At 64.8% G+C, this 13,078-nt stretch overlaps 2 protein-coding genes across 2 annotated transcripts; one reads left to right on the top strand and one right to left on the bottom strand.

Annotated features, from left to right (window-relative positions):
* Nucleotides 1–639: 639 nt before the first annotated feature.
* Nucleotides 640–2,413, top strand: TMEM54 (transmembrane protein 54). The gene is made up of 6 exons (XM_056508911.1): nt 640–652; nt 1,154–1,347; nt 1,615–1,674; nt 1,792–1,980; nt 2,052–2,186; nt 2,321–2,413. Exons 1-6 carry the CDS (start codon nt 640–642, stop codon nt 2,411–2,413), a joined length of 684 nt encoding a protein of 227 aa, XP_056364886.1.
* A 235-nt stretch (nt 2,414–2,648) lies between these two features.
* On the bottom strand, nt 2,649–5,839 carry HPCA (hippocalcin). The gene is made up of 4 exons (XM_056509032.1): nt 5,786–5,839; nt 4,100–4,531; nt 3,449–3,554; nt 2,649–3,216 (listed from the first exon to the last, which is right to left on the bottom strand). The coding sequence occupies exons 2-4, from the start codon at nt 4,475–4,477 to the stop codon at nt 3,119–3,121; spliced, it is 582 nt and encodes a 193-aa protein (XP_056365007.1). The 5' UTR covers nt 4,478–4,531; nt 5,786–5,839; the 3' UTR covers nt 2,649–3,118.
* Nucleotides 5,840–13,078: the final 7,239 nt, after the last annotated feature.

Genomic DNA, 13,078 nt, shown 5'->3' with positions numbered 1-13,078 from the left:
CCCCCCTGCTGTGCCCTGTCCCTGCAGGTCAGTGCTGCTCAGTGTCCCACCCCCAGGGGCTGCCCCTTCCCAGCCCCTCATCCCACATCCATGGCTGGATCCCACCCTGCTGCTGCGGCTTTGGGCTGTGCTGGGGGCGTGGGGATGGATGGGGAGGGGGATGAGGAAGCAGGGGATGGTGAATTGGCACGGCATGGCACGGCTCAGCATGTCCCGGCACGGCTGCTGGCTTGGCAGCGAGGGGAGGGCAGGGGTGGGACACGAGAGAAGGTGGAGTCATCCCTTTGTCCCGGGGAGCTGGTCTGGCCGGAATTGGAGCGGCAGGAGGGCGGCTCTGGGTGGCTCTGGGCGGCTCTGGGTGGCTCTGGGTGGCTCTGGGCGGCTCTGGGTGGCCCTGGGTGGATCTGGGTGGCCCTGGGTGGCTCTGGGCGGCTCTGGGCGGCTCTGGGTGGCCCTGGGTGGCCCTGGGTGGCTCTGGGTGGCCCTGGGTGGCTCTGGGCGGCTCCGGTGTCCTGGTCCTGCCCCTTCCCAGCCCTGCTCCCTCCCAGACCCCGATGGATCCTCAGCCCGGGGGCTCAGGGCAGGGCAGGGCCCCGGGGCATCGAGGGGCTCGGGTGGTCTGATCCCGGCTCGGTGAAGATGTGCCAAGGGGGTGAGTCCGGCTCTGGCGTGGGGATCACAACAGGAGGGCTCCATCTCTGCCCTCCTGCAGGGGAAACTGAGGCAGGGAGGGAGGGAGGGGAGCTGAGGGGCTGGGATGGGGCCAGGGAAGGAGCTGGGAGGGGCACTGGGTGGTGATGGGGGTGTGAGGGGGGTTCAGAGCGGGAACAGCTCCACAGTCACTCCTCGAAGCGCTGGTGCCAGAGCCCAGCCCTGGAGCTGCCGTTCGGGGACAGCTCTCCCAGAGCTTCCTCTCACTCCGAGGAGCCCCACAGGGACCCTGCCCCATGGCCACTGGCCCCACACCTTTGCTCCAGTCCAGGAGAGCTGCCTGGACCGGTGGTTTACATACCTGGGCTACCGGTGGCTTCCACATCACCTCCTGCCTCATTGCCCTGCCAGCTCTGGGCACGTCTTCTGTGTCCAGCCCCAAATTCCTGTGCCAGGCAGGGACAGCCCGGCCACCCCACACCCTCCTCTCCCCTCGTCTCAGGCCGCCTCGACCCCGGCAGCCACCGAAAGGTGCTGATGAAAACGGGGCTCATCCTCCTCATCGTCGGGCACCTCAGCTTCATCACCGGGTCCCTCGTCCACGGCACCGTCCTGCGCTTCGTGCTCGCTGCCCGCGATGCCACCTCCCTGCACTACGGGGTCACCAACAGCGCCTCTGTCATCGCTGCGCTGCTGGTACCGCTGGGAGGGGGCTGGGGACACGGCGGGGACGTGGGGAGGGGCTGGGGGGAGGGATGGGCACTGCTCTGTCTCCCCTTCCCCACTCTAAACAAACCTTTCCAGCACAAACCCAGGGAATTCAACACTCCGGGGGTTGTTACTGGGTGAGGCTGCGGGAGATGGAGCGCTGCCCCTGGATGAGCTCCCAGGGACAATGGCAGCAGGGAGAGGGGACCTGGGGCAGGGGCTGCTCCTCGCTGAGCTCGCTGTGCTCCCTCGCAGACCATCTCCTGCGGAGTCTCTGCTCTGCTGCTGTCCCGTTTCCTCGGCCCTGCCGCCCTCGTAAGCACCCCCAGCCCCTTCCCCAGCACCCAGGGGGCTGCAGCCCCCAAAACCCCTCTCCGGGCTCCGTCCTGGGGAGGGGACATCCCCGCGCTGCCTCTTCTCTCCCTCCTGCAGCAATGGGCGCTGCTCGCCCTGAGCGCCTGCAGCAGCCTCTGCTGCCTCTGCTGCCTGCTGGGGCTGCTCGTGGCCATCGGGCTGACCCTGGGCAACCAGGGCCGGGTGTTGCTGGCCCCCTGCTCCATCGCCAACACCGCCCTCGCCCCGCTGTCCCGCGAGTGCCCCTTCGATCCCACCCGCGTCTATGTGAGTGCCCGCGGGCTGGGGGTGGATGAGCCGGGGATGGGCAGGGAGCTGATGCTCCCCCTGTCTCCCAGAGCTCCACGCTGTCCCTCTGGGCCATCTCCCTCCTGCTCGAGGCCGTGGCGATCTTCTTCAGCACCCGCTGCTTCCTGCTCAGCCTCGACCTCCTCCGCCTCGGCCGCTGCTGCCGAGGGATGCTCCGGGTGAAGGTGATTCCTGATTTCTGGGCTCAGCTCCAACCCCTCCCCTGCAGGGCTGGGACAGGCCCGGCTGGGCTCAGGGCTGACTTGTGGATGCAAAGCTTCCACCCCTCTGGTCCCTCATCATCCTCTCCGGCTTCCAGGTCTCCCTGCAGGCGGCCCCTGCTCAGAGCCCCGGCCCCGGGCAGTGCCTGGCCTTGCTGAGACTGGACAGCGTGGAAATCGCCCGGCTCTGAGCAGGGCCCGCGGGATAAATGACCCTGTGGATGTGTCCCGGCCGTTCCTGCCCCATTCCAGAGCCCCGTGAGGACTCTGCCTCCTCCCAGGATGTGTGGACACATCCCCTGGAACACGAGCCCATCCCATGGCCTTGGGTTGTCTGGGGCTGCAGCGAGGGATGAAACCGGGCTGGATCCCGACCCTAAAGGGAGGAACTTTCCCCGAGGGTTCCGTGTCCCCTTTCCCAGCACGGACTGCACTGACACAAACTTTATTTTGCAGATATTAAAGATCAGAAGCAGGGCCCCCTCGGCCCCACCCCCTGCACTGGCCGTGGGGAGGGGGCTGCCCCAGCCCTGCCCCTGGCAGTGTCTTCATGCGGGGCTGGGCGCTGGGGACCCCGCGGCCACCGGGGCTTTGTCCCCTGGGCCGGAGATGCAGCGGTGGCTTGGCCACCAGCCTGTCCCACTTGGGCTGTCCCCCGCTCCAAGCCCCGTGCTGGGGGCACTGTCCTGGCTCAGGGCAGAGCCTGCCTCCATCCTCCCACCAGTCAAACCAGTGCAGGAGCCCCCCGGGGATGGGGACTGTCCCCTGGTATCGGCCGGGCTCCAGCTCTCATCCCACGAGGGGCTGTGGGGGCGCACGGGGACCGCAGGGCAGGGGACAGTGGCCATCTGCAGGGTCGGGGGTGGCGGGGGGAGCTGCGGGGGTCCGTGGGGCTCTCAGAACTGCATGGGCCCGCTGGGGTCGCACTGCAGCAGGCGCACGATGGACGGGTCGCTCTTGGCGCCTGTGATGAATTCCTCCAGCGAGAGCTTCCCTGCGGGGAAGGGGACACGGCTCAGCCACTTCCCAGGAGCAGAGACCGCCCACGGACACCCCCCCAACCCGGGAGGAGCACCCCGGGGTGCCCAGCACCCTGAGCCCCTCCGGCCAGCGGGGCCACGCCAGCGGGCATGAGCCATTTAATCAGCGTGCGTGCCGCTCCTTCTAAGAGCCCCGGATTTAGCCATGAGACCTTTCCCTAATCCCCTCCGGCTCCTCTCATTTACCGTCGTTATTAGTATCCATCTGTCGGAAGATTTTGTCCGTCCTTTTCTCCGGAGTGGATTCGTCTTCAGGCATGTTCATCACAGAGGAGACCATTTTGTAGATGGCCTGGGAGAAGGAGAGGGGGTGAGGGTGTGTGCGGGGTTGGCATTGCCCGCCAGGGACAGGGACAGAGCTCCGGGCTTTGCCTCCCTGGGAACGGGGCTGGCGTTTCACACCCTTGCCATGGGATCAGGCTCTGGGGGGCTTCAGCTCCCAGCACAGCCAGGGCTGGAGCTGCTCCTGCAGGGAGGATTTGACCACTGGGGTGCCACTGCAGTGGCCATGAGAATCCCAGGGCTGGGATTTGGGCAAGCAGAGCGATTCTTGCCCATTTTCCAACACCACCAGGCGCGCTGGGGGACACCTGGAAGCACGGGAAGAGTCGCGGGATGGGGTGACAAAGGGACAATCCTCAGGCAGGGAAAGACTCGGGATGCTCCAGCATAAAATCATCCCCGCAGCCACATCTGCAGCAGCAGCGAGTTCATCCCTGGTTCTGAAAAACCCCATCCCGGGGGTCGCACGGGGTGAAATCCCCAACCCACCCTCACCCCGGGAGGCGACAGCGGGGACAGCCGGGGACACGGCGGGGCGGGCGGGGCGCCCGGTACCTTCACGATCTCCAGCATCTCCTCCCGGCTGATGTAGCCGTTGCCATCCAGGTCGTACATGCTGAAGGCCCACATGAGCTTCTGCTCCAGCTTGCCGCGGGAGGTGACGCTCAGGGCGATGATGAACTCCCTGAAATCGATGGTGCCGTCGCCGTTGGTGTCGAAGGTGCGGAAAACGTGCTCGGCGAACTTGGAGGCGTCTCCGTAGGGGAAGAAGTTGGCGTAGATCTTCTTGAACTCCTCCACGTTGAGCATCCCCGAGGGACAGTCCTTCAGGAAACCTTTGTACCAGCCCTGCAGCTCCAGCTCGGAGAACTCCGTGTTTTCCCGCAGGTCCTGGAGCATCTCCGGGCGCAGTTTGCTGTTCTGCTTCCCCATCCCGCTGGGACGAGCGCTGCAGGGGTCTGGGGGGGCTCGGGGGGTCCCTGTGCGCTACAGGAGGGGAGAGGGACCGGGCAGCGCTCCCTGGCAGCCCCCGGACACCCGGCCGGACGCCGATGCTGCTCCCTCCATCCCCGCTGGCCGCTCTGAGCCGTCGGGGCCAGCCCCGGGGACCACCCAGCGCCAGGCAGCGCCAGCCCCCTCCTGTTTGCGTAATAAGCCCTTAGAGCTCATTTGCATAATATATAGGTGATATATAGGTGGGATCAGCGGGGCAGAGCGGCCCCGAGGAGGGGAGGGGCTGGGTTCAGAGCGCTGCCTGCGGTTCTGGGTCCAGCCCAGCTTCGGGCTGGCCGGATCTGGGTCAGATCCCTCGGAGCAGGGTTATTTTCAGCTCCTCCGCAGTCTCCGTTAATATTTGATGCCTCCGGCGGGCACTGGAGCCCCAGGAAGGGCTGGGGGCGGCAGCTCCGGGCTCGGGGCTCTCTCCCTGCCCCAGGGTCCCCAGCCCGGGGGTCCCAGCGCAGCCCAGCCCCGAGGAGCTCACAAGGGAGGGTGTCCAGCACCCGGTGCCCACCCTGGACGCTCTGTGGTGACCTTGACCCGCTGGGGTGTCCCCCAGGCTGTGTCATGACCCCTCCATGGGAGAGGATGAGCTCGGGGGCTCCAGGGCTGCAGTGGGGGCTTCAGTGCCTGAAGCTGGCCCCAGACTCCCCAAAGATTCCTTTGGATCCCAGGGCAAACAGGACTCCCCAAGAGGAGCAGCCAGGTAGGGCTGGACCCCCCAGTTACGGGGGATGGGACCCCGCAGAGTCTCCCCATCAATCCCCCAACACGGCTCCAGCCCCGCTCCAGCAGCCCGAGGAAGGATCTGCGTGTCCCCACCCCACTCAGGGGTCCCCGGGGCTGGCACGACCCCCACCCCAGTGCTCGGGGTTTGTGACCCCTCCCCACTGCCCGCCGCTGAGGAGGGGACCCGTGGGGGGCTCAGCACCCCGAGAGGGCTCTGCAAGGACCCCCCTAAAGCCGTGGGGGGCTACAGGGGATTCCCCCCAAACCGGACACTGGGATTGCCGGGGACACACCCAAGGGAAGGTCCCTCCCGTGGAGAGGCATTACCGAGCACCCCCGAAAGAAGCGTCGGGAGCGCGGGGGACACCGAGCACCCCCGAAATCCGCGGTGGGGCGGGGGGGGCTCCGCGGGGGCTGGGTCCGTGCGGGTGCCGCGGGCTCTGCGCTTCCTCAGTGCCCCCCGCTCGTCTGTGTGCGTGTCCCCCCGGTCCCCTTGTCCCCGCCGCCTCCTACCTGCCCGGACGCGGCCGCTGCCGCCGCCGCCGCCGCAGCCCCGGAGCGCCCGCCGGGAGCGGCCGCAGCAGCGGCGGGCGGCGGGGGGGCACCGGCACCGGGGGCAGCAGCGGCAGCGTCCCCCGGGACCACCCACCCGCCCCGGGACATCCCCACGGGGAGGAGAGCTCGGGGTGCAGCCCCTGGTACCCCCGGAGAAGGGTCTGGGGGGGCTCTGGGAGCACTGGGAGCACTGGGAACATTGTGAGAACAGGAAGGTCTTGGGGAATGGGAAGACTGAGAGCACTGGGAACACTGGGTGGACTGGGAGGTCTTTGGGCACTGGGAGCACTGGAAGCACTGAGAACTCTTGGGGGACTGAGAGCTCTGGGAGAACTGGGAGCTCTGGGAGCACTGGGAGCACTGGGAACATTGTGAGAACAGGAAGATCTTGGGGAATGGGAAGACTGAGAGCACTGGGAACACTGGGAGGGAGCACTGGGTGGACTGGGAGGTCTTTGGGCACTGGGAGCACTGGAAACACTGAGAACTCTTGGGGGACTGAGAGTTCTGGGAGATCTTGGGGCACTGGGAGCTCTGGGATCACAGGGAGCTCTGGGAGCACTGGGAGCACTGGGAGCACTGGACATGCTGTCTCCACTGGCCCCCAGAAGGTGCTAAGCCAGGATTTTGGGGCTAGAAAGGGACATTTTGGGTTGATCGTCCCCAGGACTCAGATGAGGGTAGCAAAGCATCCCCAGTCACCCCAGCGAGGAGCCGAGTGGCTTTCAGAGCACTGGGAAAAGCCTCCAGAGGGGACAGATGCTCTCCAGAAGGAGGTGCCGCTCCCAGCAGGTTCCCCAGGGTCCCTGCACCAGCTCCCTCCGTTTGCATCCCCGTGGGGAGCAGATGGCAGGGGCAGATGGGAGCGAGAGCCACTCCCCCGGAATTACACAAACAAAAATGCATCAAGTGATTAAATCCTCGGCCCCACCGCTGGCCTGGGGGGAACAGGAATGTGCTGGGGTGGCTGATCCAGGATGGGGAGCTGGGGGAAGGAGCCAGCCCGGGGATAATTCAGCCCAAAATCTCCTGGGTGTTAAAAAACTGTGGCTGCCCCCTCCCTGGAAGTGTTCAAGGCCGGTGGACGGGGCTTGGAGCAGCCTGGGAGAGCAGAAGGTGGCTCTGCCCATGGCAGGGGTGGCACTGGGAGGGTTTAAAGTCCCTTTCAACCCAAACCTGTCCATGACCAGTGAGACCAAGGAGCTTTGGGCACCCACTGAGGGAGACCTGGCACCTCCAAGCCTAAAAGTCCAGGCTGAAGCAGGGCAGGAGACAGGGACCAGTCCTGGCAAAGCATCCAAAATCCAGAGGTGTGTTCTGGAACACTCTTGACCAAACAGAGGTCGAGAACAGGAGCAGCCCAGGCCCTGAGGACCACAGGGATTTGACACACCACAAGAATTAATAATTCCTTCTAATTAACCTGGGAATCCTCGCTGAGCTCCAGGTAGAGGGTTGAGCACTGGTATCAAGCCCAGTGGAGTGTGTTGGGAATGGGATTGGGCTGGAAACACCTGAACAGGAGAGGGGAGATGCTGCAGGGATGTTTTCTCCTCTCCTGTTTCAGAAAGAGATTTGGAAAGGGGGTGAGATGGGATATGAGAAGAAAGGTGAGGAAAAAGGAGACGTTTGTGCAGTTGGGAAGAAACCCTGGAGGGCTGGAGCAGAGCACCCCAGAGGCAGCAGTGCCAGGGCTGGGGGACAGTGGAGCCCCCAAGGTGGGGGTGCCACCTCCCCTCGGATAATCTTCATATCTATTTTAATCCTCCAGGGCATGAGTGACAAAGGCACAACTGACGCAGGCTGATTTGAAAGCATCCCATTTCCGACTCCAACCCGACCCTAAACCCACCTAATCCCCACGCTGGAAGGGATTGCAGGAGGAGAGGGAGGATAATGCCCAGGAGGGGGGCACAGGCAGGGACATCAAACCCCCAGGGATGAACAGGGTCCCTGCACTGGGGGCAAACCCACAGCTCATCCTGCCTGTCCCCCACCCTAAAATATCGGGGTTTTGTGGCCTCCAGCACCCCTTGTCCGGGGATGGGCAGCACAGCTCGTGCTGCTCAGGTGTCCTGGGGGTGCCAGGGCTGGTCCGGGGCGGGTCCCGCTGGCCCTTGGTGCTGCCAGGAGGATTCTGAAATAGCCACGAGCGCCGCTGTGGCATCTTCCCAAAGCTGCTGGGCACAGGCGTGGGGTGCTGGTGATGCCTGGCTGGGAGTTCCTCCTCGTTTTCTTTCCTCGTTTTCCTTCTCCTCCTCCCTGCAGGGATTTCTGTGGGAATTTCCTGCGTTGTCATGGCAGCCGTGAAGCCCCCGAGGCTTCGCTGCTGCAGAGAGGGGTGGGGTGGGGCTGCGGGGACACCCCGGGAGGGGACACCGCGGTGTCCCTGTGCCCCAGGGCTCCCAGGGTGTCACCTCTGGGTGTCCCGGGCACTGTGTGATGGTCTTGGCTGTGGTCCCCAGGCTGATGGGGCTCCATGGTGCCCAGAGCTCTGTGATTTTGGGGTCCAGCATCAGCCCCGAGTGCCCACGGGAGCATCCTCGTGGGTGCCCACACAGCCAGGGTGGCACTGAAGGAGCCCAGGTGTGTCCAGGATGGCTTTGGGTGTGTTCAGGGATGCTCAGCACACATCAGACACCATCCCCCGAAGCTTCTGGGATACTGGGGCAAACTGGGAGAAGGCAAAGCAAGAGGGGCTCAGCCCCTCGAGGTACCTGTGAACACAACCAGGGTGTCCCCAAAACCCCACAGACCTCTCCCTGCTGGCCCACGCTGTCCCCAGAGGGTGTCCCTGTCCCCAAAGCGTGTCCCTGTCCCCAGAGCGTGTCCCTGTCCCAAAGCGTGTCCCTGTCCCCACGCCCTGGCCCGGTGGAGGACACGGGAAAGGTAAACGGGGCAGGGTGGGGCAGGGGCTGCGAGAATAGCCAGGGATTAAAAACAAATACCCAGATAATGAGGATCTTTGGTAAAAAGCCCATTTGTATAATTTAAACCTCTAATAGGCTTCCTGGAAAACAAAGCCCTTTGTGATGCCCCATCTCATCTGGATCAGGAGCCGCTCTCTCGCTAAACCTTGACTTAGCGCCGCGGGGATGCGGGGACGTTTCATAACATTTCATAACGGAGCGGCTCCATCCCACGTCCCCGTGTCCCCACGTGTGTCCCCGTGTCCCCACGTGTGTCCCCGTGTCCCGCGGTGCCGCCCCGCAGCACGTCCCGCTCACCTCTCCCAGCCGGCCCAAGGTCGGGGCTCCTGGGGACACCGTGCCGGTGCTGGCACCGGAACACGTGCGCTCAGCAGCGCCGTGACACCGGCCTGGGGCGGGTTTTGGGGTGCTTTGGGCACAGGAGTGTCCCTGACCCCAGCCAGGGGTAGCCCCAGCTCCCCCAGCTCCCCCAGTTCCCCCAGTTCCCCCAGTTTGGCTCTGCTGGAGGGTCAGGACATGCCCAGGGCTGGCTGGAGGCTGCAGCTCGTCCCTGTGGTGTCCCAACCTGGGGGCTGAGGGCTGAGGAGGTGGCACTGCCATGCCGGGAATGGATGGTGACATTGCCATCCCATGCAGGAATGGATGGTGACACTGCTATGCTTTGCAGGAGTGGTGGCACTGCCACCCCGGGATGGATGGTGACATTGCCACCCCGGGAATGGATGGTGACATTGCCATCCCATGCAGGAATGGTGACACTGCCACCCCGGGAATGGATGGTGGCACTGCCATGCCGGGAATGGATGGTGACTCTGCCACCCCGGGAATGGATGGTGACATTGCCACCCCGGGAATGGATGGTGACATTGCCACCCCGGGAATGGATGGTGACATTGCCATCCCATGCAGGAATGGTGACACTGCCATGCCATGCAGGAATGGTGACACTGCCACCCCGGGAATGGATGGTGACATTGCCACCCCATGCAGGAATGGGTGACACTGGGGGGATCTGGAGCTGGGAGAGAACCCAGACGGGTCTGACTCAGACTTGTCCCTTGTACCCCTGCTCTCCTCAAGGAACAGAGCGGTTAAACGTCATCGCCAGTGCCACCAGCGCCACCAGCGCCACCAGTGGCAATAGCGCCACCACTGCTCCCAGTGCCACGGCCACGCGCGGGCCCCGGGCTCCCTCTCGTGGCTTCTTTCCCCATCTCGTGGGGTCAGCGAGGGACCCTGGGGGACGCGGCAGGCGGGACAGCGGGGCCGGGGGGCCTGGCCGGGGGTCTCCGAGCCGGGGGGCTCCGAGCGGGGAGACCCCAGTCCCCTCCTGGCCGACCCCGGCTGCCCCCAGCCCCCTGCGGCAGAACCCCCGGGACGCGCCCGGGCGGGGGCCGGAGTGCGGCTCCTGTCCCGGGGGTGCCGGGGGGATGTTGGGGGGTCCCGGCTGTGCCCCCCATCCTCGCCCGGAGCTCCGCGGGCCGGACCCGGCGCGGTGTCGGCAGATGGCAGCAGCGGCTTTCGGCAGCGCCGGGATGCGGGGGCTCCCCGCGCCTCCTGCAGCTCCTGAACCCCCTGAACCCCCTGAACCCCCTGTATCCCGCACCCCTTGTACCCCCTGAACCTCCTGGAGCTCCTGAACCCCCTGAACCCCCTGAATCCCGCACCCCTTGTACCCCCTGAACCCCCTGGACCCCCTGAACCCCCTGTATCCTGTACCCCTTGTACCTTCTGTATCCCCTGAGCCCCCTGCATCCCGCACCTCCTGCAACCCCTGCACCCCTTGCATCTCCTGTACCTCCTGAACACCTTGAAGCCCCTTGAACCCCCTGTATCCCACACCCCGTGAACCCCCTGCACCCCCTGTGTCCCGCACCCCCTGAACCTCCTAAACACCTTGACCCCCCTGTATCCCCTGTATCCAGCACCTTCTGTATCCTGCACCCCCTGTACCCCCTGACCCTCCTGCACCCCCTGTATTCAGCACCTTTGCACCCCTTGAACCCCCTGCACCCCCTGTATTCCGCACCTTTGGCACCCCTTGAACCCCCTGCTCACTCCACACCCTACATCCCCCACATTCCCTGTATCCTGCACCCCCTGCACCCCACACCGCCCTCAGGATGGCACCCAGCACCCCCGGAGCCCCTGGGGCAGGACCCCACACCCAGCACCAGGATTTGGGGGGGGGACCAAGACCCCAGAGAAATTCCCAGTGGGAGCCCACACAGGTGATGAGCTGCGGGCGGGCTCTGCGTGGGGTGCAGGGAGCCTCCCCCCCGAGGGTTTGGGGTGCCCCGGGGAGGTGCAGGTGAGAGATGGGGCCAGAGGGGCAGAGTTACACCTGGGGAGCAGCAGCAGAGTCCCCCCAGATCCGCCAAATCCCTCTGTGCCACCATAATCCGCAGGGCTGGGACTGTCCCTCCTGGGGGACATCCAGAGCAGCTCTGCACGCACCCCTTTCCCTCGTGGGCTGCACAGAAAGCCCCTCGCACCACGACACTGATTTAGGGACAATTTTTTGGTGTCGCAGGGCTGCGGGGCCGGTGCCGGGCTCTGTCAGAGCCCAGCCCAGTGAGGGTGAATGGGACAGGACGGGCTGGGTGCGAGCGCTGCGCTCTCCCAGGTGTCCGTCTGGTGCCGGGAGAGGGAAGAGGAGCGTCTGCGGAGCCTGAGTGCGTAATTAGAGCTGTGACTTAATTGGCAGACGGGGGACGCGTGACGGGCGTCGTGTGACTTGAATAGTGATGGGCTGGGGAGGTGCGGGAGGCTCCGCGCTGCACGGGGAGCCCACAGGGGACCAGGGGGACAGGAACACCTCAAATAAAGCTTTGCCCAGTGGTGGGAAAGGAGAGGGGAAGGGAAAGGACAAGCACAGCACGGGCTGTCCCATGGACCCCGGGGGACCTCAGGGCAGTGGTGACATCCCAGGGCACCCCCTGAGAATGGCAGACGTCATGGGAAAAGAGCAACGTTCCTCCTTTATTTGGAAAGGGGGAGAGGAAAAAGCCAAGGAATCGTGGTGTTAGCTGGGATCAGCCTCTGGAAAAATACCAGGACACATCAAAACCCTCCAGTGCGAGCCTGGGAGGCAGCGGGATGACAGGGACCAGCCTTGTCACATCTGCCAGGAGCCCTGGGGGAGAACACTGCCCATCCCATGTGCTTGGCTACCTGTGTGCCCAGGATGGGATCCAGCCAGGCAGGGAATCCTTGGATTTGTGTGCCAACCCCTGCATCTCACTGCTGGGGGACTTGGAATTCCCTCTGCAGAGACGGGGAAGTGCTGCTGCTGCTGCTGCTGCTGCTGCTGCTGCTGCTGCTGCTGCTGGCACAGAGGCACATCCTGCTGGGACCTTGGCTATGCCTTCCTGGAGCTGTTCTGGAATCACTGGTATCAGAACTCGGGGTTTGTGATGCTGCTCCAGGTGTGCAGGCCAAGGAGGAAGCGCCATCAGGAGCCTGAGCCTGGGAATGTCTCCTGCCCAGCCTCGTGTTCCGAGGAAGGAAGGCCCAGGGGAAGCAGCAGCCTGGCCTGGAGCCACCTCCCTGCAGGGCTGTGCCCAAATCCTGCTCCCTCCAGCCCATCCACCCCTGCAGGGCTGTGCCCAAATCCTGCTCCCTCCAGCCCATCCATCCCTGCATGGCACTGCCCAAATCCTGCTCCCTCCAGCCCATCCATCCCTGCATGGCTGTGCCTAAATCCTGCTCCCTCCAGCCCATCCATCCCTGCATGGCTGTGCCCAAATCTTGCTCCCTCCAGCCCATACACCCCTGCATGGCACTGCCCAAATCCTGCTCCCTCCAGCCCATACACCCCTGCAGGGCTGTGCCCAAATCCTGCTCCCTCCAGCCCATCCATCCCTGCATGGCACTGCCCAAATCCTGCTCCCTCCAGCCCATCCATCCCTGCATGGCTGTGCCCAAATCCTGCTCCCTCCAGCCCATCCATCCCTGCAGGGCTGTGCCCAAATCCTGCTCCCTCCAGCCCATCCATCCCTGCATGGCACTGCCCAAATCCTGCTCCCTCCAGCCCATCCATCCCTGCAGGGCTGTGCCCAAATCCTGCTCCCTCCAGCCCATCCATCCCTGCATGGCTGTGCCCAAATCCTGCTCCCTCCAGCCCATCCATCCCTGCATGGCACTGCCCAAATCCTGCTCCCTCCAGCCCATCCACCCCTGCATGGCACTGCCCAAATCCTGCTCCCTCCAGCCCGTCCATCCCTGCAGGGCTGTGCCCAAATCCTGCTCCCTCCAGCCCATACACCCCTGCAGGGCTGTGCCCAAATTCTGCTCCCTCCAGCCCAGCCACGTGTGGCTG

This window comes from Oenanthe melanoleuca, chromosome 23, assembly GCF_029582105.1.
Source record: "Oenanthe melanoleuca isolate GR-GAL-2019-014 chromosome 23, OMel1.0, whole genome shotgun sequence".
Taxonomy (NCBI): domain Eukaryota; kingdom Metazoa; phylum Chordata; class Aves; order Passeriformes; family Muscicapidae; genus Oenanthe; species Oenanthe melanoleuca.
Note: the sequence above shows the minus strand (reverse complement) of the source record. Positions and strands in the feature narration are given on the sequence as shown.

What these genes read in the sequence shown, in the direction of transcription:
- TMEM54 (XM_056508911.1), top strand. An exon ending in CTGTCATCGCTGCGCTGCTG is followed by an intron (nt 1,348 to 1,614) that starts GTACCGCTGGGA and finishes GCTCCCTCGCAG; the next exon opens with ACCATCTCCTGCGGAGTCTC. An exon ending in TCCTCGGCCCTGCCGCCCTC is followed by an intron (nt 1,675 to 1,791) that starts GTAAGCACCCCC and finishes TCCCTCCTGCAG; the next exon opens with CAATGGGCGCTGCTCGCCCT.
- HPCA (XM_056509032.1), bottom strand. Translation starts at nt 4,477, where the DNA reads ATGGGGAAGCAGAACAGCAAACTGCGCCCGGAGATGCTCCAGGACCTG. An exon ending in AGATGCTGGAGATCGTGAAG is followed by an intron (nt 3,555 to 4,099) that starts GTACCGGGCGCC and finishes TCCTTCTCCCAG; the next exon opens with GCCATCTACAAAATGGTCTC. An exon ending in GATGGATACTAATAACGACG is followed by an intron (nt 3,217 to 3,448) that starts GTAAATGAGAGG and finishes CCTTCCCCGCAG; the next exon opens with GGAAGCTCTCGCTGGAGGAA.